Genomic DNA, 26588 nt, shown 5'->3' with positions numbered 1-26588 from the left:
GCCCCCCCCCCCCCCCCCCCCCGCAGGCGAGCGAGGACAAGGTGAAGCAGCTGGTGAAGGAGATTGGCCGGGAGATCCAGCAGCTCAACATGGCCGGCTGCTACTGGCTCTCGGGTGCCACCATCGAGCACGTGGCCCGCTGCCGCAGCCTGGTGAAGGTGAACCTCTCGGGCTGCCACCTGACCTCCCTGCGCCTCTCCAAGATGCTCTCGGCCCTGCAGCACCTGCGCTCCTTGGCCATCGACGTGAGCCCCGGCTTCGACGCCGGCCAGCTGAGCGGCGAGTGCAAGGCCACGCTGAGCCGCGTGCGCGAGCTCAAGCAGACGCTGTACACGCCGTCCTACGGCGTCGTGCCCTGCTGCACCAGCCTGGAGAAGCTGCTGCTCTACTTCGAGATCCTCGACCGCACGCGCGAGGGCGCCATCCTCTCGGGCCAGCTGATGGTGGGCCAGAGCAACGTGCCGCACTACCAGAACCTTCGTGTGTTCTACGCGCGCCTGGCCCCGGGCTACATCAACCAGGAGGTGGTGCGGCTCTACCTGGCCGTGCTCAGCGACCGCACGCCCGAGAACCTCCACGCCTTCCTCATCTCTGTGCCCGGCAGCTTCGCCGAGAGCGGGGCCACCAAGAACCTCCTGGACTCCATGGCCCGCAACGTGGCGCTGGACGCCCTGCAGCTGCCCAGGTCCTGGCTCAACGGCTCGTCCCTGCTGCAGCACATGAAGTTCAACGACCCCTTTTACTTCAGCTTCAGCCGCTGCACCCTGTCCGGCGGCCACCTGATCCAGCGGGTCATCAACGGCGGCAAGGAGCTCCGCAGCCTGGCGAGCCTGAACCTCAGCGGCTGCGTGCACTGCCTGTCCCCGGACTCCCTGCTCCGCAAGGCGGAGGACGATATCGACAGCGGCATCCTGGAGACGCTCGTTGCGTCCTGCCGCAACCTGCGCCACCTCAACCTCTCGGCCGCCCACCACCACAGCTCCGAGGGCCCGGGCCGCCACCTCTGCCAGCTGCTGGCCCGGCTGCGCCACCTGCGCTCCCTGTCCCTGCCCGTCTGCTCCGTCGCCGACTCGGCGCCGCGGGCCGACCGCGCGCCCGCCCAGCCTGCCATGCACGCCGTGCCCCGTGGCTTCGGCAAGAAGGTGCGCATCGGTGTGCAATCCTGCCCCAACCCCTTCTCGGGGCAGGCGGGCCCTCAGCCCTCCTCCGTGTTCTGGTCTCTGCTGAAGAGCGTGCCCTTCCTGGAGCGCCTCGAGCTGATCGGGTCCAACTTCTCCTCCGCCATGCCGCGCAATGAGCCCGCCATCCGCAACTCCCTCCCGCCCTGCGGCCGGGCGCAGAACGTCGGGGACTCGGAGGTGGCCGCCATCGGCCAGCTGGCGTTCCTGCGGCACCTGACGCTGGCCCAGCTGCCCAGCATCCTGACGGGCTCTGGGCTGGTCAGCATCGGCCTGCAGTGCCAGCAGCTGCAGTCCCTCTCGCTGGCCAACCTGGGCATGATGGGGAAGGTGGTCTACATGTCCGCCCTCTCGGACATGCTGAAGCACTGCAAGCGGCTGAAGGACCTCAGGTGAGGGGGCCCTGGCAGCTTCTCTGCGGCCCCTGCGGGCCCCTGGGAGGGTTAGAGGCGGCGCGGGAACGTGGGTAGCGTGGCACGGCTGATGTTTGCGCACCTACTGCCTGCCTGCGGAGCTGAGCGGAGCGAGGGGAGGGCTGGCCTCTAGTGGCTGAGAGTCCGGGCGGGGCGGCAGCAGTGGGTGGAGCCCAGGGGGCAGGCAGGAGGCAGGGATGCGCTGGAAGGTGCTGCTGGGCGGTGCTCCCATGCAGCAGACCTGGGAAGCTGGGGAGCCGGAGCCGAACTCACGGCTTTCTGTCCGACCCTGTGATTCTCGGAGCTACGAGTCCGGGAGCTGGGAGAGTAGGCCGCCTGTGCTATAGCCCCCGTGGTCTCACAAAAACACGGCTGTCCCAAAGCACAGGCTAGGTGGGGCGGGGAGCCAGGTGAGGTGCAAGTGCTGCAGGCCTTCAGCTGGCGGACGGAGTGGGCCAATTTCCAGTTGGGGAAGGCCCCCACCCCAGCCGGCACCCCACCTGGACAGGAGGGGCCAGGATGGAGGAGCTGGAGAGAGGGGCGCCGAAGCGGGGGCCACACGTGGTTGGGAGGTGGCGGTGGCCTGGAGCAGGAGGCAGGCTGATCTGAGAGAGTGAGGGGCAGAGCCCACCCAGGCTGTTGTCGTAAGAGCGCAGACACGAAATGGACTCCTGAGTCGAACCATAGAATGAGGGGGGCTCTCGTGAGGACCCAGCATTTAAAGGGGACCTTTGTTGACTCGAGACACGTTTGAAAATCTTGACAAATCTGATCTTACAAAATTGCAGTTTCTCAGAAACTGCTCGAAAGGTATGGCGGCAGCAGACCCCAGCTCTAGCAGGGCTTCAGGGTGGGGAGGAAGTGGCGGCGGGGCGTAGATCGTTAGCTGGTCTCTCTGTCAGGCTGGAGCTGAGGGGTGGGGTGTGGGGGTGGCACCAGGGGCCCTGAGACGTGTCATTGTCCCCACGACAGCCCGCACTTTGTGCTCTTGGTGAGGGCCAGGTGCTCAGCCAAGGGCTTTCGGGCACCGTCTGGTTTAATCCCGGTGACAGCCCTTCGTGGTTCCCATTTCACAGATAAGGCAGTGGAAGCTTGAGGGAGGAGCTGAGGGTCACCCAGCTCAGTCTAACTCCTGAGCTTGACCGTGGCCCTGGGGCCTTGCAAAATGGAGACATCTGTGTCCTTTGCAGACCTCCACTCTCCTGTCAGAAAGTGTCCACATGTGACAGGAAACGGACCAGATTTGAGTTGGAGCTGGAAGAGTGCTTGCCGCTCACACCCTGGAGCCTTCCAGACCTCCGCTGCTGACTGTGTCTGCCCTCCTTCCACTTTCCCCTCCAAGCACAACACGAACAGTGCGGCTCCCTGAGGCCCTGCTCATCGGGGGGTGAGAGGCCCAGCGTCTAAGGCCGGCCTTCCGTGTGGCAGAGCAGGTGTTTTCTGCCGTGTTGGGTCCACACTCCCTGGATGTGCAGCTGGGTCCTCGTCCTGAGTGTCCACAGAGCCCCGTATCTGGGAGTCATTTATGCTGTGTCCTGCACGTTCCGGTTGCACTTGCTTTGAGATCCGTAATGCTGTTTTTAGAAGCCCCTGGTTTGGAAATCTGAGTCAAAGTGAACTTCATGCGAGTTTTGTTGTCCAGTGTCCGTGAGGCCGTGTAGTGTGTGCAGAGCCCCGTGCGCTGGGCTCCGGCTGTGCCTCCCCAGCCACTTCCGGAGCTTGCCTGCGGGTCATACAAGAGGTCACGAGACGGTTAGGGACGCGAAGTGGGCAGAATTGCTGTTCCCGTTGCAGGGCCTTTGGGACCCTCTTTCGTGCTCCAGGTGGGCTGGGCACTCCTGGCTCTGGCTTTCCAGGGCTTGTGGGAGTGAGGACCGCAGACCTGCTCTTTGCTTCCTGACTCCCCCACCCCCCACCCACCCAGTGCCCCTTTTCCTGCCCGCCTCTGCCTCCTGGCCCACATCAGGTCCTCTGTGTTACTTTCTCCGGCTTGGGCACCTCTCCTGCGAGGGTGGGGTGGAGGAGGGGCCCTGACCACGGCGGGCAGCCCCCTCCACCACTCCCTGCACGGACGGGCCTTTCCGACTTCTGAGATGCCCACACCTGCCCTGTGTGTCTGTGATAACAGAAATCCGGACCCTCTCTTTTCACTGGTTCTTTTCTTTCTTCTTCTTCTTCTTCTTTTTTTTTTTTTTTTTTAAGATTTTATTTATTTATGTGACAGACAGACAGCCAGCGAGAGAGGGAACACAGGCAGGGGGAGTGGGAGAGGAAGAAGCAGGCTCATAGCAGAAGAGCCTGATGTGGGGCTCGATCCCGTAACGCCGGGATCACGCCCTGAGCCGAAGGCAGACGCTTAACGACTGCGCCACCCAGGCGCCCCTCACTGGTTCTTTTCTGTCCAGCGCCTTGTCCCGCCTTGCTTCTCCCTGTGCCTTTGCTGTCACGTCACTGGCCTTTCTGGAAGAAGTGGTGGTGGCTGCGTGGTCAGCAGGCCACATGTCACTGGAAGGTGCAGACGGTTCCCTATATTAACAAACAGAAGACTCTGCCGGTCTGCGACCCTGCTAACCTACCAGAGTCTGTGACTAGGAAGTGAATGTTCCTTATCGAGGGGAGGCCAAGTGAGCATTTGAGGTCTAATTTCACCAAATTCCAAGTCAAAGTATTTTTGGGTCTCTCATCTTTGTCATCAGTCTTTTTTGCCTTCCTGCCAGCCCATTAAGCCTTGTACCTTTCCTGACTGGACTGTGGTCTCACCATTTGGTCATCATCGGGGAGTGTTGGATAAAAGCAAACTGATGAAGGTAAAATAAAGTAATACAGTCACGTAATTTAACAAGTCAGAGTAGTCGAATCTCTCCTGCAAACACCTGCCTCACGTCCAGAGCGTTCAGTGTCTGCTGCCTGCAGGGCCCCCTGGAGACGCAGGTGCTCCTGGCCGCTCTGCCTGGGGGAGAGGGGAGTAGGCGTGGCGTCTGAGCTGCACCCCCCCCCCCGGCACTCCCAGGTCCTCCACCTGTAAAGTGGGGCTGGTAAGACCAAAGGAATTTGTACCTGTAAGGCCTGTGGAACAGGGCTTGGTACCTGAGGTCCCCGTGATGGTTCTTTCTCCATCTAGCAAATACCTGAACACCTGTTACTCCGGGTTCTGTCCTAAGCAGAGAGATCCTTGTCCCTGGGGAGCTTAAATTCCATTGGGGAAAGTGGGCCAACAGTGCACGGAGGAAAGAATGTGGATTATGACAGAGCAAAGGATGCTGGGGAGAAAAAAGCAGAGCGGGCTGAGGGATGCTGGAGGGCAGGGGGTGGACGTTATGAAGGTGAGATGTGAGAAAAGATTTCTTCACGAAGTTGAGTTAGCAAAGTAGAACCTGGGAGGAACATTCCCAGCCAGGCAGGTGGCGCGGCAGGAGCCGCTAGTGTCCGTGAATCACAGGCGACTTACATTTAAATGAGTTAACGTGAAATACAGTCAGGCATGCAGTTTCTCAGTGGTACAAGTCACGTTTCAGGTGCTCGGTGAGCGCGTGTGCTCCTGGCTGCCGTGGTGGACAGGGCGCACGTGTGGAACGTTCCTGTCTGCCCGGAGGGTTTTGTTGGATGGAGCCGAGTTCGTGCCAGGGCCCTGAGATGGGCTGTGCCGGGTGTTTCAGAAGCAGCCAAGGGCTCTTGTAGCTGGAGGGGAGCAGAAGGGCAGGTTATACTGCTGTGTCGAAACAGACGGGCCAGGGCGCGAGCAGGGCCACTGTCAGGATGCTGTGTCCGACACTCAGGGAGAGATCCGGAGTCTGCTGATCGATCGGGTCCATGGGGCAGGTGGGGGTCAAGGTGAGTCCAGATGGTGCTAAGGCTTTTGGCCCAAGTAGTTGAACTGCCACGCTGCCATCAGCGGAGAGGGGGAGGCTGTGCGGCTCGACTGCGCACGTGCACGCCGGAGTGTGTGAGGCCGTGGACCCCAGGCCGTGTGCGGAAGTGAGCAGACCACAGACTGGGCCTGGGGCCACTCAGCCAGAGTCACGAGGTGGAGGAAGAATCAGAGAGCTGACCGAGCAGGAGCCAGCGGGCGGGCGGACGGCAGATGGAGCCGGGAGGTGTCCCAGGAGCTACAGGAAGGGCTGGGGGTGCCAACTGCTGTTGGATTTTGCTGGTGTGCTTGTCACGGCTGCCAGGTGCTTTTCCTGTGCGTCCAGGTTTGACTCCTTTGACGTTTTGAATCACCCCAGGAGTGGAGCTATTGTCCCATTTTGCAGATGAGGAAAGTGAGGCCCAGAGGGTTGAGGAGCTTGCCTAGGTGATACAGCTGGTCTGTGGGCTGCTGGAAACACTTCCTGCCTCACGGGGCCGTTGAACATCGGACCGCGTAACACAGCAGCATTTAGTGGTCACCAAGTGGCTTCTGGGGCCGGAACGTGATCCTTGTGGCGAGGTCCTCCCCAGGAGCAGGGCCGTGCATGCGTGGTGGGTTTTGTGGCTGGGGAGGCCTGCAGGACCTGGGATAAATGGGTTTTGTAGGTCAGCCCGAGAACTTGACTGCCGCTCATAATGGACTCTCTGTGCACGCCGGCTGCTGAGAACCATGTCTGATCAGAGCTGGGTACTGCCTGTTCAGAACAAACACCACTTTCTAAAATGCGGCCAAATGGCCCCGTTCCTCTGGATTCCTGCCTTCTGCGGCAAGCCGAGCCCGGGGAGGCTGGAGTGAAAGGAGCAGGTGGTACTTGCCCGCCTGCCGTGGGCAGGAGCCGCAGAGAGGAAGTGGTGCTCCGAGCCCGGGAGAGGCTGGCATGCTGCTGCTAGGGCTGCCTCCCTGAGCAGCTCCTGCTCTTCCTGGTGGAAATGTCCCTGAGACGGCAGCCCTTGGGGTCCCTGGCTGGCCAGCTGCTGCCACCACTGTCCCCATCAGCGAGCCCCATCAATTGGAGCTTTGTGCCCACCAGGACTCCTGGCCGGGAGCTGTGTCCGTGCAGCCAGGGCCGCTCCTATGGGGAGGTGGTGCAGGAACACGTCGTTCCAGAGGCGCACCTCGGCAGGATTACAAGCTGGACAGAGAAGGGCACCTTCTTTCCCAGGACTAATTAAGCCCTGCCTCACAGGGGAGGGAGGAGAAAGCATTACCCTGAGTCACCCTGGGCTACTCATGACCTCAGAACCAGGGCAGCGTCTGGGCGGAAGCGAGAGGGCTGGTTTGGAGCCAGGCCCTGGAGGCTGTCCCAAGACCGGCCTAGAGGCCTAGCCCCTGCTGGAGGTGGGTGGGCAGATGAGGGGTGCTCCCCGAGCACCTTCCTGTGCCCACAGAACCTTGGGGAGACCAGGCTGCCTCTTGGGGAGCAGGCTCTGGAGGCCAGATCCTCACTGGCTGGGAGGGAGCAGGACCACAGGCTCCCCAAGGCAAATGTGATTGTGATGGATCATTTTCGTCATCCCCAGCCCTGTGGTGCTGGGAGCGGAGGAGAGGTTTGGACACGTGGGCCCCGCCTGTCCAGGCAGCCGGTGGAGTGGACAGGCCTGCCCCCACCCCAGACACCTGTTGCAGGCGTGGGAGAGCCTGCAAGTGGTTGGCTAGTTGAAAACCGTTTAAAAGTGTGTGTGAACATAGCACACTCACCCTGTGCTTACTGGGTTTGTAACCGAGATCTTCATCCCTTGGCATGGACCCACAGCGCCACCTCGTGACCGGGGCGCCCAAGGCCTGTGCTTCCTTTCCTGCTGGCTTCCCCAGGAACAAGCCAGAGCCCGCAGGCCCGCTTCTGGACTTCCGCCCTCCCATTTTCCCACTTTCAGGTCTGCAAAGGGATGCTTATCTTAGGACTTTTAAAAGAATAATTTGTTTTTGAAAGGGGGAATCAAAGAGTGTGTGCAAACATTTTCTCAAGAAAAGGCAACTTTTCAAAAAATTCACATTCCTAACTTGGGTGACATTTACTTGCTGTCTGGGCCCTGCGTGGCTTAGGTTGTCACCTATCCTTGCTTGGGGGGGCATTAGGACTGCACACAGCCACCTTCGCGTCTCTGAGGGGCGCTGCTCTCTGCTCTTGGCTCTCTGAGCTTTTTCTGTGAGGATGGAATTCATTCAGCGGGGTCCGGGGGTAAGGCCCGGCTCCACATCTCTGGCGAGGGACACCTGCTTGCGTCGTGTCTCTGACAGCCGTGGCCGCCCCGGGGGATTCTTGCCCTAGCGGTGCCCAGAACGGCCCTGCCAGCAGCTTCCCTCCTGCCTGCCGCTGGGTGCAGCTCTTAGCCCTCATATGCTCTGAGTTTCCACTGGTGGTGGGAGGGTGAACGTGAGGCTTTTTGAAATCTTACCCCAGAAGGACCCACAGTTCCTCCAGCAGTATTAGTGTCAGAAGCTTACTAGGATTTCTACTTGCATTTATTATTATTATTTTTTTAGTAATCACTACACCCCATGTGGGGCTTGAACTCATGACCCGGACATCACACTCCACTTACATTTAATTAAAATTAAGGGGCACCAGGCTTGCTCATTCCGTAGACCATGTAACTCTTGATCTTGGGGTTGTGAGTTTGAGCCCCATGTTGGGCATAGAGAGTACTTAAAAAAAAAACCATATATATATAAAATAAAATTAAAAACCAGTCTCACTAGCCACATTTCAGTGAGTGGTGGCTCCCCCACTGGACAGCTCAGGATGGAACATTCCATTGTTGGGTGACGTTCTGTCCGGTGGCTGCTCTGTTACGTGGCTGGCATCGCTCTTTTTTCCTCAAAGATCCCGTTTTATTTATTTATCTATTTATTAAATATTTTATTTATTTTTAGAGAGAGCATGAGCAGGGGGAGGGGCAGAAGGAGAGGGGAAGAGAGTCTCGAGCAGACGCAGCACTGAGCCTGGAGCCTGATGTGGAGCTCGCGCTCACGACCCTGAGATCATGACCTGAGCCGAAATTAAGAGTGGATGCTCAACTAGACTGAGCCCCCCAGGTGCCCCTCAAAGACCCCATTTTAAAATCCTCTCTCCCTTTGTCCTGTGACTTGTTAATGTCCCTGGGTGTTTGGGTGCCGGGGATCTAGTGCGTGGCCCGTTTGGGTCTTGTTTGGCTTTGAGGACTGGGGGGCCGTCCACTGCCCTACACCCAGTCCCGGTCAGATCAGCCTCTCTCGGGATGTTACTGCATTCAGAGCATTTGCGGTCTCTCTCCCCTTGGGGGTTGGGACAGGCTGTCCCCAGCGCAGACCCGCTGCCTTGTGGGTGTGGGTGTGGGCATTTCTTGCTCCTCCTAGAAACTTCTCCTTTTATGAGCACTGCGTTGTCACGTGGTACTCTCCCTGCATGTCCCTATGGTGCTGTGCCTCTGCGTGGCCTTCTTGTAAGGAACGGGCCGCTGGATTAGAGCCCCTAGTCTCGCATGACCTCATCCTAACGCCATTGCATCTGCCACGACCCTGTTTCCAAGTAAGGCTTATTCATGGGTGCCAGGGGTCAGGACTGTCACATATCTGAGGGGGGCACAACTCCCACCAGCTCCCTTCTCCCTTCTAGTTCTTGGCCCTCCTCCTGGCGGCTCCTGGAATCCTGTTAGCTTCCCCCAACCCTCCCATCTTCCACGGCTCTCATTCTGGAGGGCTCCTGTGGCCCGTGGCCCAGTGTCCTGCCACAAACCGGGACATCTGCAGGTTCCACAGCCGTGTTCCCAGCTGGTGCTGAGCTGCCCTGTCAGTTTTCCTCAGCGTTTCCAACGGTGTGTCCCCATCACATCGCTCTGCCCTCAGAACTGCTCTGTCCTCTAGGCTTTTCGCCTGGGTGCGCAGAAAGGTCTGGAAGGATTTGGAGTGTTGTCCTCTACTCCACATTCCCGGGTCCTGCTCTGGTCCCTGTGGCCAGAGTGTTAGTGCCAACTCCAGCACTCCTTCCTGCCCGTGCCGAGGCCCTGCCCGGCGGCCGGTGTGGCTCTTGCCATCTTTTCCTGTCTGTCTCTCTAAAGCAGGGCTGACCTGGGTGGGTCTCCAGTCGTTCTTTTGTTGTCTGCACCTGCAGTCCTGGCTTTGTAGCTTGGCTCTTCTTCCCTCCCTTCTAGAGGACTGTGGATCTGCCCGGTACCGCCCTACCCTTCCCTGCATGGCTCAAGCAGCCCCGCCTGGCTCAGGCACCTCTCCCGCCCCAACCTCCAGATCCCCTCCCTGTCCCTTGGAGTTCCTTTGTGCGTCAGAGACCAGCAGTGATGTGTGACAGGGACCGTTTCAAGAACATCTCCCTGCCCCCTGCCCAGCAGGTCAGCGTTTGAGGTGGGTGGGGTGCTGCTTGGGCAGGGCAGCAAACTGGTGGTCTCTAGGCTCCCAGCAGGGACTTGGCTGGGGTCTGTACAGCGGCTGGCTGCTTGCATTGGGCCTGCGGGGTCTCCCCCCAACTTGGGATCTTCTGCGAAGACCCTGGGGTCGGAGTCCCCTCCCAGCGCTCCAGGAGATTGTGGCCTAGACCAGCATGGGGACAGCTGGTGTAGGCCCTCTTTAGCTCCCAAAGACATCTGGGGGGGGCCTAGACCGAGAGGCCCCTGTGGCCGGCGCGCCCGACAGCAACACGGCGCTCACTGTGCTCTCCCCCCGCAGGCTGGAGCAGCCCTACTTCAGCGCCAACGCGCAGTTCTTCCAGGCGCTCAGCCAGTGCTCCGCGCTGCAGCGCCTGTGCCTGGTGTCCCGCAGCGGCACGCTCCAGCCCGAGGCCGTGCTGGCCTTCATGGCCCGCTGCCTGCATGTCGTCGTGTGCCACATGTTCACCGGGGAGTCCCTGGCCACCTGCAAGAACCTGCAGCAGTCCCTGCTCCGAAGGTGAGTGGCGGAGGGCGGGCCGGGTGGGGGGCAGGGGGGGCGGTTTTCTGTTTACTTTGTTCCTCCTCGATTTGTTACTGGGAGCTGTGCTGTGAGGAGGAACCTGTCCCTTCTCCGCATTTACTTAGTATTTCTTTGTATCAGTACGGACTCAGGACCTTTATCTTCTTCCGTGGGTTTTCATCACGCTCATGCTATTCCTGTGGTTGCACACATGGCTCCAGATTTGGCCGTGGGGGGGTTCTTTCAGACCGGGTCCTGTGCCCTTGCAACATGCCCCTTCCTTTTCTGGGCACTTGCTTCCTTTCTCTCACTACCACACGTTCCAGCCCCAGCCCTGGAATCAACCATGTCTTCATGGAGCCTGGCTCCGTTTATCGGAGGGCAGAATTAGAAACCAAGGTCGGGTGTTGGGTGTGCTCACTGCTGCTGGGGTGTCATCGCCTCCAGGCCCCCTCTTGGACAGTAGGAGTTTCATCTGTGTATGTTCTTACACACACAAACACAGATACACACAGACACACACACACACACACACACCCTGTATTTCCATATCACCCATGTGCATTGACATTAAAAACGAGTTCATACCGACGTCTCGCATCCCAGCCCAGCGTCCCAGGGTTCCTGCAGACTCCCCTCCTTCCCCATGACTTTCCTCCCTGTTGGTGAACAGCCTGGCTCTCACCATCCGCAGTGTGTTTGCTGGTTCATTCCGCCCTCCTGCGCACAGAAGGCCGTTTTGGGATCTCCAGCTCACCGCCTGGAGGGTCGTGTGTTCGCGCTCTTGCCCGACCCTCGTGGTATCCTGCCTCCAGAGTTGCTCGGGATCGTTCTCTGCTTCCCACCCTCTTCAGTGTGGTCATGTCGCTTGTTTGTAATGCAGTCAGGTTCCTTTATTACTCTACTGTATTGCATTTGGCATCCACACCATGTGCTGGTAGGTTTTATTTGTCTGCGGTGTCGGTGTGTGAAGCCTCACTGTGGCTCAGAGTCAGTGCTCTATCAAGTGGCGTCCTTGGAGAGGCGGTGCCCCATGGCCCCGTCCCTCCACCTCGCCACCAAGCCCCTGCAGACAACTGGTCTTGTACCTCTCGGTTATTCTTTCCGTATTTTTTTTGCGCAAATGAACACATAGTATTTTCTTCTACTGCCTTCTTTCTTATATGTGCTTTGCTTTTTTGCTTAATGTTGTGTATGTTGGAGATCAGTTTGTCTGGCTCTTGCTCATTCTTCTTACAGTCCTGCATTCTTCCTTCATTGTGGTAAAATATACGTAACACAGTTTCCCATTGTAACTATTTGTAAGTGTGTAGTCCAGGGGCATCGAGCACACGCTCGCTCTTGCACAGCGCCCCCTCCATCCACAGACTTCATTTTCCCCATGGAGGCTCTGTCTGCATGAACGCTAACCTCCCAGCCCCTGTCCAGCCCCGGCTCCCACCGTCTACTTTCTGTCTCTGCGAGTCTGACGGCTCCAGGCACCTCGTAGACGTGGAACCTCAGCTCTGGCTTTTTCTGCATTCCCTTAGGAATATATTTTAAGAAGCTTAAAAAAATAGAAATACAAGATTATCATGTATTGATTGAGGTCAAGCTCCTCTGACTTGCTGAACCTCCTGGGATAGTTTGCTCTTCAAATCCCCAAGGGCACGCAAGGGCACGGGGCTTTGTTTCTGTGCATTTGTCACACCCAGAGACGTGTAACCCTGCACGTGGCTATGCGGCCTATGCTTTTCCTCCGGCGTGGAGTTTCGATTTCTTGTTGCTCTTCACTGGGGCTGCCTCATTCCTGCTGAGTGCCGTGGATTCGTCACATTTGACATGTCTGTTGTGCTGATGGGGATTCGGGTTGTGTCCCGTGTTTCCTCTGTGCCCCGGAGGGTCCTTGTGTAGGCTCCCCCACGGGCAGGTCTGCGGATTTCTAGAAGGGAGTGTGTTCACTCGGGTGTGTTCGAGAAGTTGCCCTAATGCTCTCCTAAGCCATGCTTCTGCTCACGGTCTGTGAGAGTCCCTGCCCCATGTCCTTGTCCCACTCCTTGATATCGCTGGACTTTCAGATTTTCCCGGTCTCCTGGGTGCGGATGGCCCTCCTGCTGTCCACGCTTGGGTCTCGTCTGTTCCCAGCGAGCATCGTCTGCTGTGTTTATCGCCAGGCTGTATCCTCATCTGTGATCAGCTCTGCAGATCCCTTACTTCTCTGTTGGGTTTCTCTGGGGAGGGGAAGAGGAGAGCTCGGGACCAGTGTGCCTTCGCTGTGGCTCGGGTGGGGTGCTGAGCGGTGAGAGGTCAGGCTGCTGCTCCTAGTCAGTGGGCCCACCGTATCGGGGCTCCCAAAGCCCCTGCTTTTCTCCTTCTGGTCTTTCCTGCCTGCTGTGTTCACGGTTGCTTCAGATTGATGTCATGAGTTCAGTGACCTCCTCCCTGCCCCTGTCCGCCCAGAGCTTCAGTTTAAACCTGCTACTTGTCCTTTGCCCTGTTCTCCCAGGAGGAGAAAAGCAGGAGCTTCAGGGCCCCCAGGGACCGCTGCATGTCAACCCGAGTGCTTTGCTGCTCATGCTGGAAGCTCAAAGACTCTGTGTAAACCCAGATCGCACTGGGGGTTGTGTTAACTAAACAAGTGGCCACGTAAGCATTTCCTGTCCCTCCAGCAGGCGATGGGGAGCGTGGGTCAGCTCAGGTTGGTGGCAAAGCACTTGAGGGCGGTGGTGTTCGTAGGCTCCCCTTCGGTGGCATGCTCTGGATGCCATGGCCTGTGTGGCCTGTGTGCACGTCTGCAGCACCCCACGGATCCTCCGGGTCCCCCTGGGCTGTGTGACGGCGGTGACTATCACGTGCAGGCTCTTGGGATTCCTGTGCTCCCAGCTCACGCTGGGGAAGTCAGGCGAGGGGCTGCATGGAAGGCTCCGATGATCGCTGTCAGATTACTCACCTCCGTCTTAGCTTGACCTAAGACAGCTTATCAGGTGGGAGCTGTCCTGCGGGCCGACGGGCAGTGGCCGTCTCTGCAGCCAGCGTGACAAGAAATTCCAAATTGTCAGTCTCTACCTTTCTCCTCTGGGCTGAAGCCCTTTGAGGTGCAAGGATTCATTCCTCCCTCCCTCCCTCCCTTCCTCCCTTCCATTCTCCCTCCCTCCCAGGAAGATATTTTTTAATTTTGAAGACTTTTTTACTTTTTATTATTTTTTAAAAGATTTTATTTATTTATTTAGCAGAGAGAGAGAGAGAGAGGACAAGCAGGGAGAGCAGCAGGCAGAGGGAGAGGGAGAAGCAGGCTCCCCGCCGAGCAGAGAGCCCGAGTGGGGCCCAGCCCTGGGACCCCAAGATCATGACCTGAGCCGAAGGCAGATGCATAACCGAGCCACCCAGGTGCCCCGTGAGGATTTTTTTTTTTTTAAAGATTTTATTTATTTATTTGACAGAGATAGAGACAGCCAGCGAGAGAGGGAACACAAGCAGGGGGAGTGGGAGAGGAAGAAGCAGGCTCATAGCGGAGGAGCCTGACGTGGGGCTCGATCCCATAACGCCGGGATCACGCCCTGAGCCGAAGGCTGACGCTTAACCGCTGTGCCACCCAGGCGCCCCCCCGTGAGGATTTTTTATACGTAAAACATAAACTTTACCATTTTGACCGTTTTTAAATGTAGAGGCATACCTCACTTTATTGTCCTTTATTCGTATATGCTGTTTTGTGTTTTGTTTTGTTTCTTTTTTTAAAAATTGAATGTTTGTGATAACTCTGCATTGAGGAAGTTTAGTGTTGTTTTTCCAACACCTTTTCTCGCTGTGTGTCTCTGTGTCACATTTTGGCAGTTCTTGCAACATTTCATCCTTTTTCATTGTCACATTTGTTCTGGTGACCCGTGATCAGTGGGTATGACTCCATGGAAGCTCAGGTAATGGTTAGCATTGTTTAGCGGTAGAGTATTTTTTTTTAAAGATTTTATTTATTTACTTGATAGAGATAGAGACAGCCAGCGAGAGAGGGAACACAAGCAGGGGGAGTGGGAGAGGGAGAAGCAGGCTCATAGCTGAGGAGCCTGACGTGGGGCTCGATCCCATAATGCCGGGATCACGCCCTGAGCCGAAGGCAGACGCTTAACCGCTGTGCCACCCAGGCGCCCCAGCGGTAAAGTATTTTTAAATTAAGGTATGTGGATTGTTTGTAACGATGCCATTGCACACTGACTGGACCCCAGTACAGAGTTAACATAACTTACGCGCACTGGGGAACCGAACGGCTCACGTGGCTCTGTTGTGATCCTCGCTGCATCTCGGTACTTGCTGTAGTGCGGCGTCTGGAACGGGGTCCGTGGTATCTCCGAGGTAGGTTTGTATAGTGTCCATCAGCACCATCCAGCTCTGGATTTTTCCATTTTCGCAGACTGACACTGTCCCCATGGAACACTAACCCCCGTGCCTCCCCTCCCGGCCCCTGGGGGCCTCTATTCCACTTTCTATTTCTGTGAATTGATGCTAAAATCTTTTTCTTTCTTTCTTTTTTTTTTAAGATTTTATTTTTCAGTCATCTCTACACCCAACATGGGGCTCGGACTCACAACCCTGAGATCAAGAGTCACATGTTCACCGCCTGAGCCAGCCCAGTGCCCTGATGCTAAGATCTTTTAACCCTTAAATTCTGTCTTTGCACTTCATTTAGACTTTGAAGCGGCAGTTACTTGGACGGTCGTGGGCAAAGGCAGTGAATTTAAAACGCTTCCTGCTCCTCTTGGGGTAGCATTTCCCCTCCTGCCCTCCGCTAGGGGCCTCCGTAGAAGGCGTACGTGCCCTTGCGTACAGCTCTCTGCAGAGCAGGGCCGCCTGGTCCCCTAGTGAGTGTGGCATTCCTGGAGGTGAAGCTGGAACACAGGGACGCTCGCACAATTTGAAAAGTCGAGAGGAATGCTTCCTGGAGAGACTTTGACCTGAGCAGGCTGTTTGGGCAGTGGCCATTTAGAGACCTCTCATGAGGAAACGCCACTGGCCATGGGACTGCGGTGCTCCCGAGAGCTGAGCGTGGGTGCCTCGTTTCAACACGGCCAAGACGGTCGCTGCTTCCTCCCCCGGTTTTGTGTCCTGACGGTCAGAGTTGCTGACAGGGAGGAGGCCCCGGCTGCTCACAAAATTCTGAGAAGAGCCATGAGCCTGGAGGTCTCCTGAATTCTAAGGCTCCGCTGGCCTTGCCGGACAGGCTTCATGTCAGTCTGTTGTCTTCGTGGTTTGCTGCTGAACTTCTCAGGAGAAATCTTATTCACTAAGGTTTCTCGGGCTCTGGTTGTTAAAATAGTATGTGTTTCTAATATTTCTAAAAATTGGACCATGCATCAAGCTGCTTTTAAGTGAAAGCTCCCCATAGCTCCACCAAGCAGAGGTCGTCATGGCCGGCAGACCTTATTATATGGTTTGGTACTCGATTTTTTTAAAAAAAGATTTTATTTATTTATTTGAGAGTGAGAGCGTGGGAGAGAGAGTGAGAAAGAGCACAAGCAAGGGGAGCGGCAGAGGGAGAGGGAGAAGCAGACTCCCCGCTGAATAGGGAGCCCCGTGTGGGGCTCGATCCCAGGACCCTGGGATCATGACCTGAACCAAAGGCAGATGCTTAACTGACTGAGCCACCCAGGCACCCCCTCTGATTTTTTAAATTTAATTTAATTTTTTGTTTTATTTTTTCTTAAAAGATTTTATTTATTTGACAGAGAGAGAGACAGCCAGCGAGAGAGGGAACACAAGCAAGGGGAGTGGGAGAGGAAGAGGCAGACTCCCAGCGGAGCAGGGAGTGGGGCTCAGTCCCAGGATCTTGACCTGGGATCATGACCTGAGCCGATGGCAGACGCTTAATGACTGAGCCACCCAGGTGCCCCTAAATTTTATTTTTAAGTAATCTCTCCTCCCAGTGTGGGGCTCGAACTCACAGCCACAGGATCAGGAGCTGCGTGCTCTACCGACTAAGCCAGCCAGGCGCTCCTACCCTGATTTTTAAAAAATGTAACACATCATGGATGGTTTTTGTGTTGATAAATCTGTAAATGATTTTTTTTTTAAAGATTTTATTTATTTGACAGAGATAGAGACAGGCAGCGAGAGAGGGAACACAAGCAGGGGGAGTGGGAGAGGAAGAAGCAGGCTCATAGTGGAGGAGCCTGATGTGGGGCTCGATCCCAGAACGCCGGGATCCCGCCCTGAGCCGAAGGCAGACGCTTAACCGCTATGCCACCCAGGCGCCCCTGTAAATGATTGTTTTTAATTCTGTTTCATATCTATTATACAGGTGTCATCGTGGTTTCTGGTCCGGCTGTCGTAGCTAACTATGTGTGTTATTGACTTCCCTTCACTTTACACCTTGAGTTTTCCGACTCTGGAACCCGGGGAGGGGCCCGGGTGTTGGCCAGGGCACGCTTACCGTCGTGTCTGCACACCTCAGCATCCTCGTTGTGTAAAATAGAGCCCATGCCTGTTCGCGTGCTCGGTTTTCAGAGGGCTCGATCGGATGCTGGCTGTCCAGCACCCAGGCGCGTGGGCTTTGGGATGGACCATAGCTGTCTGGGAAGCGGGGTGCAGGGCAGGTCCTCTCCCTGTCCACCTGCTCTCTGTCCACTGGGCTGGCGGCTGGTGTAGGAGGCAAAGGCTGATTTTCTCGGGTGCAGTGATGAAGATGTTGGGCCAGCTCTGCCCTTTTAGCCTCCGGGAAGAGCCGTCGGTACTCTTGTCACCCTCACTGGCTCACACTAGGTCATCGCACTCCTGGGGGCTCCAGCTTGGGGGAGCTGACACCTCCCTGCTAGACGTGTTCTGCCCAAAGGGGCTTGGATTGGCCAGCGGCTCTGCCACTTCTCACCCCTGGAGGGCAGCTTCCTGCGGAGACAGGAACCAGCTTTGGGTTTTCCCACCACGTACACGCGAGCCTTCTCAGAAACCCAGAATAAATGTCTGAGGTCACCACGCCGTTGAGAGATTGTGCTGTGACAAGAGAGGATCTGGACATCTGCCTCCCGTGTAGGCATCACTAGCTGGTGAAGCTGCTTTGTCTTCCCGATCTTCAGACTCCTCCCCAACACAGTGCTCCCAGTCAGCTGGTCAGATTGGTGCTGAGATGCCAGTCCCTGCTCTGAGCTTCTCTTTCTCCCTCTTGGTTCTGTTCACAAGGTCCCTGTCTGCACCCCTTCTCTGCCTGGAGCCTGCGTGCGTCTTCCCAGCCCGTGCTGGTGGCCTGCTCACATGCAGCGCCTGCCGGGCTGTGAGCTCCCTCCTCTGGCCTCGTGGACTGTACCCACCGGCCCCTTTCTTAGGCCGTGTAGCACACACGATTATATGTTTTGGAGCCCCATCAGACAATAAGGTTTGGGGACTGGCGTGTGATAGCTCTGCTTTCCCAGCGTATCTTTGTGCTCTGCTCTGAGCGCAAGTCAGGTGCAGGCTTGGGCTCACCGGTGGCCCCAGGGGGCGCTGGTCACGGGGCTGACGCCTGGAGCACGGTACCTGAGAGCAGACCCGGAGTCGGCCTTGGTTCATTGGACTTCCCGGGCAGAAGCTGCACCAGTCCTCTCTTCCCGTGTCCCAGCACCTGGCACAGCCCCTGGCCGTGGTGGGGCCCACTGAGTGCCTGGCGCTGGCTACGGGGCGTTAAGGGCATGGTCCGGCCCACTGTGCTGAGAACCCTGTACGTGTGGCTGTCCTTGTGCGCTCCTCCAGCACACCTCCTTCAAGTCTCTGCTCTGGGCCCCCATCTTGGACGCTGTGCGCTGTGCAAGCACCCCGTTTGCATGCCAGAACCCTGTTACTCCTCTGTTGTTCAAGCCTCCCAGAACTCCTGTGAGATACATGCTGTTAGCTCCAGTGTACAGATGGGGAAACTGAGGCTCTGGGAGGTGCAGCTGAGGAGTGTAGCCTGGACCCCAGCATGGACAGAACGGGAGGTTGTGTCCAGAGGGAAGAAGGGCACCCGCCCCCTCCAGAGGGCTGTGCCGGGTGCTGTGTGGGGCTCTCCAGAGCCATGTGGGCATCTTACCCTGAGCCCCCAAGGCCTGAGGGAGGCGCACAGGGCTGAAGAATCTTCTGTGCTTGTCAGGGCTGCATCCCGATCCAGGTCTACTGGAAGCCTTTCTCCTCCAGCCATGCTGCTGGGGGCCGGGCTGAGATGCAGCCCGACGGGACAGGCACTGGTGTGCACATATCCTTCTGGTGGCCTCTGCTGCCTAGAATTGTCTGTGGGTCTGGGCTGTCCAGCACAGCCTGCAGAGGTCTTTCCTGGCTGGGAAGCAGCACAGGGTGGCTCCAGGCAGCTCGGGCTGCGCACTGGAGACCTGAGGGCCTTGCAACCGGGTCTTGCTGCCGAGCGGGGGCCCTGGCTGCTTTTCTGCACCGTACCCAGCAGATGGCGCCGCGGCTCACAGTAACCAGCGTGTCCCTGCGGAGAGCACTGGTTTCTCTCCTGGAGGCCTGCATTCCACCGAGGGGAGAACTTGAAAAGGGAAAGGCTGGAATCTGTTCTCACTTTTCTGAGGCCTTTCTTTTTTTCTTATCTCCTTCCCTGCCTCAGGCTCAGAAAATTATTGAGCGAGAGGAGTGCCTGGCCCCAGGCTGTTGTGCTACTCCCTGGCCGGAGTGTGGAGGTCTGGTTTCTCCCTGACTCTGCTGTGACTCAGCCACGGGGCTGCTGTGACATCTGTAGTCCTGGCGCCTCTCTCCAGGGCCAGCACCTTCCCGCTGGCTCATGTGTCTGACCTCCAAGTGGCTTTGTGTCAGAGGTCGTGCTGCGGTGCCAGCCGCTCTGGCCCTTCTGGGACCTGGCTTTGCAGCCCAGCCCTGCCTCGCAAGAAGTGGTTGGCCTTAGGCGGGCTGCCTCAGTTTCCTCAGCTGGGAGGGGAGTTGGTGGCGGCCATGTGTGTCTAGCACCAGGCAGGGCATCCTGACAGGCATTCGTGCTCTTATTTTCTGTTCTTTGCCTTTTCAGGTTTGAAGCATTAAACATTTGGGCCCTTCTCTGCCCTCTCTGGCATCACCCCCGCTAGGTTTGGAGGGGCTTCTTCTGCGTGTTCCCCCACTTCGGGTCTAGAGGTTGGACAGTGCTGTGGGGCAGGGACACCTGTAGGCCTGGAAGCTCTCGGGGCCCCTCAGGGGAGCAAGATGCAGCTTTCCATCTGCCACCCTCCTGCTCCCACCCCCACCGTGAAAACACCCTAATTCATTGGGTCAGGTGTTTGCCCCCCTTCCCTTGTGACCTCAGACACCTTGCCTGGAGCCAGCCTCTATCTGTTCCATTTGCTGTATCTCTAGAAACCCAGAGTCGTCCTGTCCTGGCCGAGTGAGTGCCGCACAGCCGCCCCGCAGGGCTGCCCTCCATTGGGCCCTGGTCAGACTGCAGTATGGCAGCGTCCCGGGCGAGGAGCTGGGCTGCACGTGGCCCTCTGTGGTGGGACTGCCCTTTGATTTTTCCTGTCTGAGCTGTGCACCGAGCCACATCTCTGCTGTCCACATTCCCCGGTCTGGCACTGGGTAGGGAGGGCCCTTCCCAAGGGCTGTGGCCTCTCTGATTTTCTTTGATGCTGCCCTTTCCTGGAAGCTGCCTGCAGGCGTTGGGGGGGGGGTTGGGTGAGGCCAGTGCCCGCACTCCAGTCTTCGTGGTCACCTATGCAGAGTGATAGCAACTCGTGTCTGTTGCTGGAGTTGTCTGAGATGAGGATGTGCCAGTTCTGAACCTTGGCCTAGTGCTCTCCAGAAGGTGCTGGCCTTCCTGGGGCCAGTGGCCTCGGGGGCCACATCCATTCCTGGTCCTTCCAGGCCACGTGTGTTTACTTGTCACTGACCTCTGTTGGTTGTCACCCTGAGGGGGTCGCGGCTTGGAGCAGTGTAGCCTCCCTTTCCAGGAATGGCAGGAACCCTGTTCCTGGGCGGGAGCAGGCGAGACTCGGGTCGGCTGGGTCGGACATTCCGCCAGTCCGGGTCAGGTCTCAGCCTGAGGCGCTGTGGAAATTCCTTCCCCCAGGCGTCCCCAAGTGTGTGTCTCAGCCTAAGCTGTGCTGGTGAGGAATGTGGGCCTGCGAGGCCAGCAGGCGGTTTGCTGCAAGTCCCAAGCCGCCCAAGCCGCCGTGCCCAGCTCCCGTCCCTGCCCCGCCGCCCTGCTCAGTGCTGGCAAGCGCAAGGCTGAGCCCCTGGGCCTGGGCCGCAGCTCCGACCCTCCTGCTCCGATGTGCCGCTTCATGCCCCGAAAACGCACAGGGCTCCGTCTGTGTTTGTGTTTTGTAAACGTGTTTAGAAATGAGTGAAGTTTACAGATGGAGCGATTAATTGTTTAAGTCTGGGGAACCCTGGGAGCTCTAGAATGGAAAGTGGATTTTAAAATACAGACTTAGTGCTGTTTTACGGCCTTAATTGCTGTTAAAGGGGCAGTTGAGCTCCATCATGAATAGCATCGGCTTGCCACGTTTTCGTGGCAGGTTTCTGGGAGCACTTCGTCATTCCTACCTGGAATGCCGAGCCGCATGTGACCCGGAAAAGGACCAGGCCGACTGGGTTTTGCTGTAGGTTCCGGGTGGGGGGGACCCTCGGCCTCGCCTCAGAGCTTGGAGGCTGGTGAGTTCTGGCTCGGTTTGTGTGGGAGGCCCACGGGGCTGGATCTGGGAGCGGATAGGCCTTGGGCCTGGTGCTGTGGGAGCCATGATGGCCGCCCACCGGTGGGGGTGGAGAGGAACGTCAGGAGCCAGACTGTAGCCCCGGCTACTGACCGGCGTGGAAGACGTTCAGTGATGCAATCTGTGGTCCAGATTGTCTGGCCACCCGAGTGGAGGGATGAGGTCCAGTGGCCCCATGGTGGGCTGTGGCTGCCTGCATCTGCTGGTGGGCTGGAGACCTTTCCCATCCCCAAGGAGTCTCTCCTAGAGTCCTCTGAGGCCGTGAGGGCAGGATCGGTGGACAGAAGCAGGGTCTGGGCTGATTCCAGGCCGCTCTGATGTTGGCTCTGGGCATCTGCGGGATTATCGGTGAGCTGGGAAGGTGCTCCCTGCGCTCCTCCCCAGAGCAGCGTCTGAGGTCTGTGCACTTTGACAGACGTCTGCTTATCACCTCCAGGTTGTTTTATTCCTGGCCACCGTCTGCCTTTGTGTTTCTTGAAGCCCGTTGTTAGGGCGCGCCTGAGTGGCTCTTCTCACTTATCTCACTACTTTGGCTTTTCTATAAGACCTTTATCTTGGGGGGAAGAGGCTGTGGGCTTCAGTGTTGTTTCTCGTTCTCTGGCAAAGAAGCACACCCAGCAGGTGTTTCGAAGCTGATTGAACCCGTTCTGCCTCTGGGCTGCTTCCTGGCCTGCCCCCCAAGACCCTTTTCCGGTTCCGTGACACCCGCAGGCCTTGAGGTCCCGGGGTCCCACCCTCGCTGTGGAGTCGGGCCTAGACTGGTTCTGGCATGGTAACCGCAGGATGTACCTTTCCTGAGCCCCCTTGTCATCTGTTTGTGCTGGTGATGAGCGTGGAGCCCAGGCTGGTTCTCTCTGCTTCTCTGAAAGGCCTACAGGCAGCTGCAAAGTGGACTTAGAAGATGAAGGGGCCCTAGGAGATCGGGGGGTCTTTTCCTAGCCATTCTCCCTTTTGATTGCTCCAGAACTATATTCTCTTGACCCAGTTAGGGTGGGTGGGTGGGTCAGCCGGCTTCTCACTGTGGCCCTTAAGTGGTATCTGAGTTTGTTGAAGGCTTGTCTTCTGAGGTATAACAATGTTCATACGTTTTGACCCAGTAACCCTATTTCTGGGATTTATTCTGAGGACACAATTCAAGATGCAGAGAAATACTTATGCTATAGTAAATCATGTTTAACAGCATCATAGTAAGAGAGAAGCCTCCAGACGTGTCCACCGGGGACGATGCCTGAGCAGGTGTGCTGCCCCCGAGCGCCGAGCAGGAGGTCCGGGGAGGCCGGCCCGAGGCTGGGCAGTGCTGGGTGCCCTGTCTCTGTCAGGCCGGGGTGGACACGGTCTTTGTCTAACATGAAGACGTCAAGGACTGGAAGGCAGTGCAACAAACCTACTCCCATTGTGTATGTTTCGATCCATCACCGAAGCCACATCTAGAACAGGTGTGTTCAGTACCGCAGGATAACGTGCGACAGCAGGACTCCGATGAGGAGGCGGGCGGGGCGGGTGGCCAGCCCAGCTGAGGCGGGCCAGGGGCTCTGTCCCGAGAGCGGGGCCCTGGCTCTGCACTCCTGCACACATTTTCTGCCATATTTTCTCTCTCTCTTTTTTTTTTAAAGATCTTTAAAATTTATTTATTTGAGAGAGAGAGAGTGAGCGAGCACAGAGGCAGAGGGAGAAGGAGAAGCTGACTCCCCGCTGAGCAGGGAGCCCAGCGCGGGACTTGATCCCATGACCCCAAGATCATGACCTGAGCCGGAGGCAGGCAAGGTTAACCGACTGAGCACCCAGGAGCCCCTGTCATCTTTTTCTCTTTAAACAAAACAATAGTTTACAAACAAACAAACCCTCCTTTCTGCTTCCGGGAGCGTTCAGAGAAGGTATTTGGGGTCCTGAGATCTTCGGATAGCTGAAGGCACACGTTAGATGCCCGTGGTCGGTTTGCGACGGCCCAGGTAGAGATTCTTCTCTGATGCAGTGCTTCCCTTCCAGCCGTTACAAATGGCGGAGTGTAAGCATAGGTGAACTTTTCTTAAATGCTATCCTCAGGCCCCCTGGGAAGGGCACGCCTTCTGCCCCATCCACGGAGACCCCTGGTTGACCTGCTTCTCATGGGGTCTCCTCCCCGCCTCTACTGTCAACTCTTGCTGCCTCTGGTGGGAGCCAGGCGGCCCAACTCACAGGTGCCGGGTTTTAGAACAAGCGAGTAGGGCCCTGGGCGTGGGGCTCCTCTGCTCCTCGGTGAGGTCCCTGGCTGGCAGTTCCGGGAAGGCCGGGGTGCCTGCCTCGTGCTCTGCCCGATGCATGTCCCATGTCTGCGTTGCTGCCCAGGACAGCACGGGGTGTAGCCTTGCCTGAGGAGCATAGCAGGAGACCTCCTTGGGGTGCCTCAGTCTGGGGTCTGGGGGTGAGCCTGTTGACCTCCTCCTAGGCCTCGTTCTTGTCCTCCGAACTCACGGCCAAAAGCGCAGCCTTGAGTCTTTGCCTTGGCAATGCCATTGGCCCTGGTCAGGGGAGAGGTCCTGAGAGGTGACCCGTCCTGCCGTTAGTCACTAGCCTACAATGGCTTCTAAACATGGGTAGCCAGAAGTTTTATTTCACTGGGGCTGTTTACTTAAATCTCAAACTATATTTGAAATCAAAAGAACATTGTGACACGTTCATAAGTTATGAGGCAGGATACACCCCCTGCCCACCCCGCCAAGAAATCGCCTCCACCTGTGGGGCCCCTTCCCTCCCAAAGGGAGTCCCAGCCCTACACTTGCAGTCGAATGGTTGCCGTCTTCCCCCTTGTCACCGCTTCTCGTCTCCACTCTGGGCGAGGCCCGCCCAGCTGTGTGATGTCTTTGGCGATGTCGCTGGCCATCCGGGCCGGTGGGGGCTGGGGGGCTGCAGCGGAGAGTGTGCACGGGTTCCTTGAGGTCCAGGGAGGGGCTTTGTAAAGAAAGTGACTGAGTCTGCTTTCCGGAGCTCTGTCCAAGTCCAAGTGAATCCAGGTGTGAACCGAGAGCAAGCAGGAAGTGGGGTTGTGCTGGGGAGGGGGCACCTCCATTCGTTGCCCCGGTGACCTTCTGTGGGAGGTCCCAAGTGCTGTTGGGCTGGCCCCCTGGCCCGCCGCCACCCACCCGGAGCCGGAGCCGCCCCTGGGGCAGTGCGGAGGGAGCGGAGCCAGGCAGTGCAGCCTGCATTCCTGGCTTTGGTGAGAAATCAATCCCCCTTTAGCATCTTGACAGCAGCTTGTGAAGATTCTGGGGTGCTGCTGGCCTCGGGAAGGGCAGGCGGGCGGAGGAGTCTTTGCACGCACATCCCACATCCGAGAATATTTTGTTTCAAGTAAATCACACAGCGGGTTTGCAGGCAAGGACTTGCCGGCGAGGTTCATGGTCACAGATGCTGCTGCCCGCGAGCAGAGCACTGAGCTTAGAACTGGGAGGCATTTCCTGGGCGCCTTTATTGCCAAAACATCTAGCTCTGTGAGTACCTTTTTGGCATTTACTTTACATGTGTCATAAATCCATCAGTGCCTCCGCTGCAGGCCACGGGGCGGGCCGGGCCGCGGCTCCCTTGTTCCTTCCAGCGGGTGCAGGGCTGGAGGGGACTTGCCTTAGTTTTGGCAAGTGCCCAGGTTCCCTACCCTGTGGGCACCTTCCCATCTCTTGCCCTTCGAGCCTGAGGGACAGAAGTTACTCCGGGGTCTGGACGTCTGCTGTCGCACTCTGTGGGAACCCATGTGTCTCCCTTTTCCTGGACTCCTGCAGCCGGCACTTCTGTTTCGTCTCTTGGCCGCTGCACACCGGGACCTGCCGCTGAGCGCCTGAGGGACCGTGGCCAGAGCATGCCCTTCCCAGGCGGGAAGGGGGCTGGTCACCTCCCCGGCTTTCCACGCGGGGCTCTGGGGAGGGTGACCTGAGACACTCCATGGCCACTGTACGCTTCTGTGCTACATCGGGGAGACTGTCCCCCTGTGGGGTGTGAAGGGTGGGGATTTGTCTCGCGTTCTGATGGAGGCTCGTGGCTCCCAGCAGCAGGATCTGGCAGGGTTACCGCCTCGCCTGCTGTGGGAGTTCGTGCCCCTTGAGGGTGGCCTGTGCCCACGCGGGTTTGGCTGCCTGTCCCTTCCCTCCACCCCTTGAGGGTGTTGTCCTGGCTGTGGACAGAGGTGTGGCTTCACGTGGCTTGGGTGGCTCCCAGGAGGCCTTGCTACGCAGGAACGCGGCGGCCTGTTTGGACAGGCTGCTCTCCTGCTCTCTCCCTGGGCGGGCGAACTCCTGAGGCCGCCCGATGGGTGTCTCCGGATGGGTGCCTCCTGATGGGTGCCTCCCGAGTGCCCCCGAGAAGCGGCACCACCCCCAAGCAGGCGCATCTCCCTCTGCCCGCCTCTCTTGGAGCCGCAGCGTGCGGCCTGGAGGCGCGTGTCTGCCGGCGGGAGGGCTGGGCTGGCCTTGCACCCTGCAGGCTGCCCCTCCCTCTGCACCGCCAGGGCCCCTCCGCTAACGGCTTGCCTCTGGTTCAGTTTCCAGGCCGAACGGCCCGCGCTGAATGTCGTCATCTTCCCTCTGCTGCACGAGGGCCTGACCAATGTTATCCGGGACGTCCCCATGGTGCACCTGGATGAGATCACCTTATTTAAAAGCAGAGTGGCTGAGGAGCCGCCGAACCTGTGGTGGTGACAGGGACAGCCAGCACCGGGCAAAGCTGCTTCCGGCAGCCAAGCCTCCCTCCTGCCACTGTCGCCTGTTAGTCTCCCGGGCCTGGAAGCAGGACCGCCCTGATGGGCATGTGGCCTGCTGCTGCTGCTCACTGCCTGCCCCTGCCGGACACCGTGGCCCGTCGGGTCCCAGGAGGAAGGATGCCTCCTCTGCCTGGCCATCCCGCACACCCATCGTCTCCCAGGGTCTCCCGAAGCTTCCTCTTGCTTTCTCTCGGCGCTCAGTGAAACGTGGGTCTCATCCGTGAGGATGAGGAGGAAGAGCTGGCTGTCTGGGTGACCTGCGGGGCCTGGCGTGGGTGTTTCTAAACTGAGACTCACATCCGTCACAGAGCACTGACTCCCTGGGGCCCTGACCAGGTCTCCAGAGCAGCACGGGGCTGCCCCCCACTGCTGCTTCAACCCTCCGGAGTGTCTCATGTGTGTCTGGCCACCTGCCATCAGGCTCTGTGGAGGGGTGGCCTTGGGCCCGGGGCTGGGGGTGACCGTGCGTGTGTGGGTGGAGGTGCTCACACAGTGACATGATGGCATCGCTGGTGACCACGTGCCCAAGTTCCCCTTCCCTTGGGCCAGCTGGAAGCACGACGCAGTGGGGAGCTCTGGATTGGGGGCTCTCTTTCCCGGTAACACACGTTTTAACCCAGTTATGTCTCCAGCGTGTTTCCAGCCAGATGGCATCAGACAAGTTCAGGGCCACTGACTGGCTGGGCAGGGACCCCCCTGGGGCTGGGATTGTGGGGCGAGGCCTGGGGCAGGCCCGCCATGCAGCCAGCACGGCACTCAGCTTTAGGACCTGTTCTCCGTGAAGATCTGTGTTTCTGGGGAAATACGTACCTGGCTTCATTCAAGAAAACTTGAAATATTAAAACTTAGAAAGGA

General features: G+C 57.9%; 1 protein-coding gene across 1 annotated transcript; it reads left to right on the top strand.

Moving 5' to 3' along the window:
* Positions 1-30: 30 nt before the first annotated feature.
* LOC103670085 (F-box/LRR-repeat protein 18) lies at positions 31-26588 on the top strand. Its single transcript, XM_040634731.1, has 3 exons — positions 31-1570; positions 10161-10379; positions 25515-26588. The coding sequence occupies exons 1-3, from the start codon at positions 90-92 to the stop codon at positions 25669-25671; spliced, it is 1857 nt and encodes a 618-aa protein (XP_040490665.1). The 5' UTR covers positions 31-89; the 3' UTR covers positions 25672-26588.

This window comes from Ursus maritimus, unplaced genomic scaffold (genome assembly GCF_017311325.1).
Source record: "Ursus maritimus isolate PB19 unplaced genomic scaffold, ASM1731132v1 scaffold_2, whole genome shotgun sequence".
Lineage (NCBI taxonomy): Eukaryota > Metazoa > Chordata > Mammalia > Carnivora > Ursidae > Ursus > Ursus maritimus.
The sequence above is the reverse complement of the archived record's forward strand: the minus strand, read 5'-3'. Positions and strand labels throughout refer to the sequence as shown.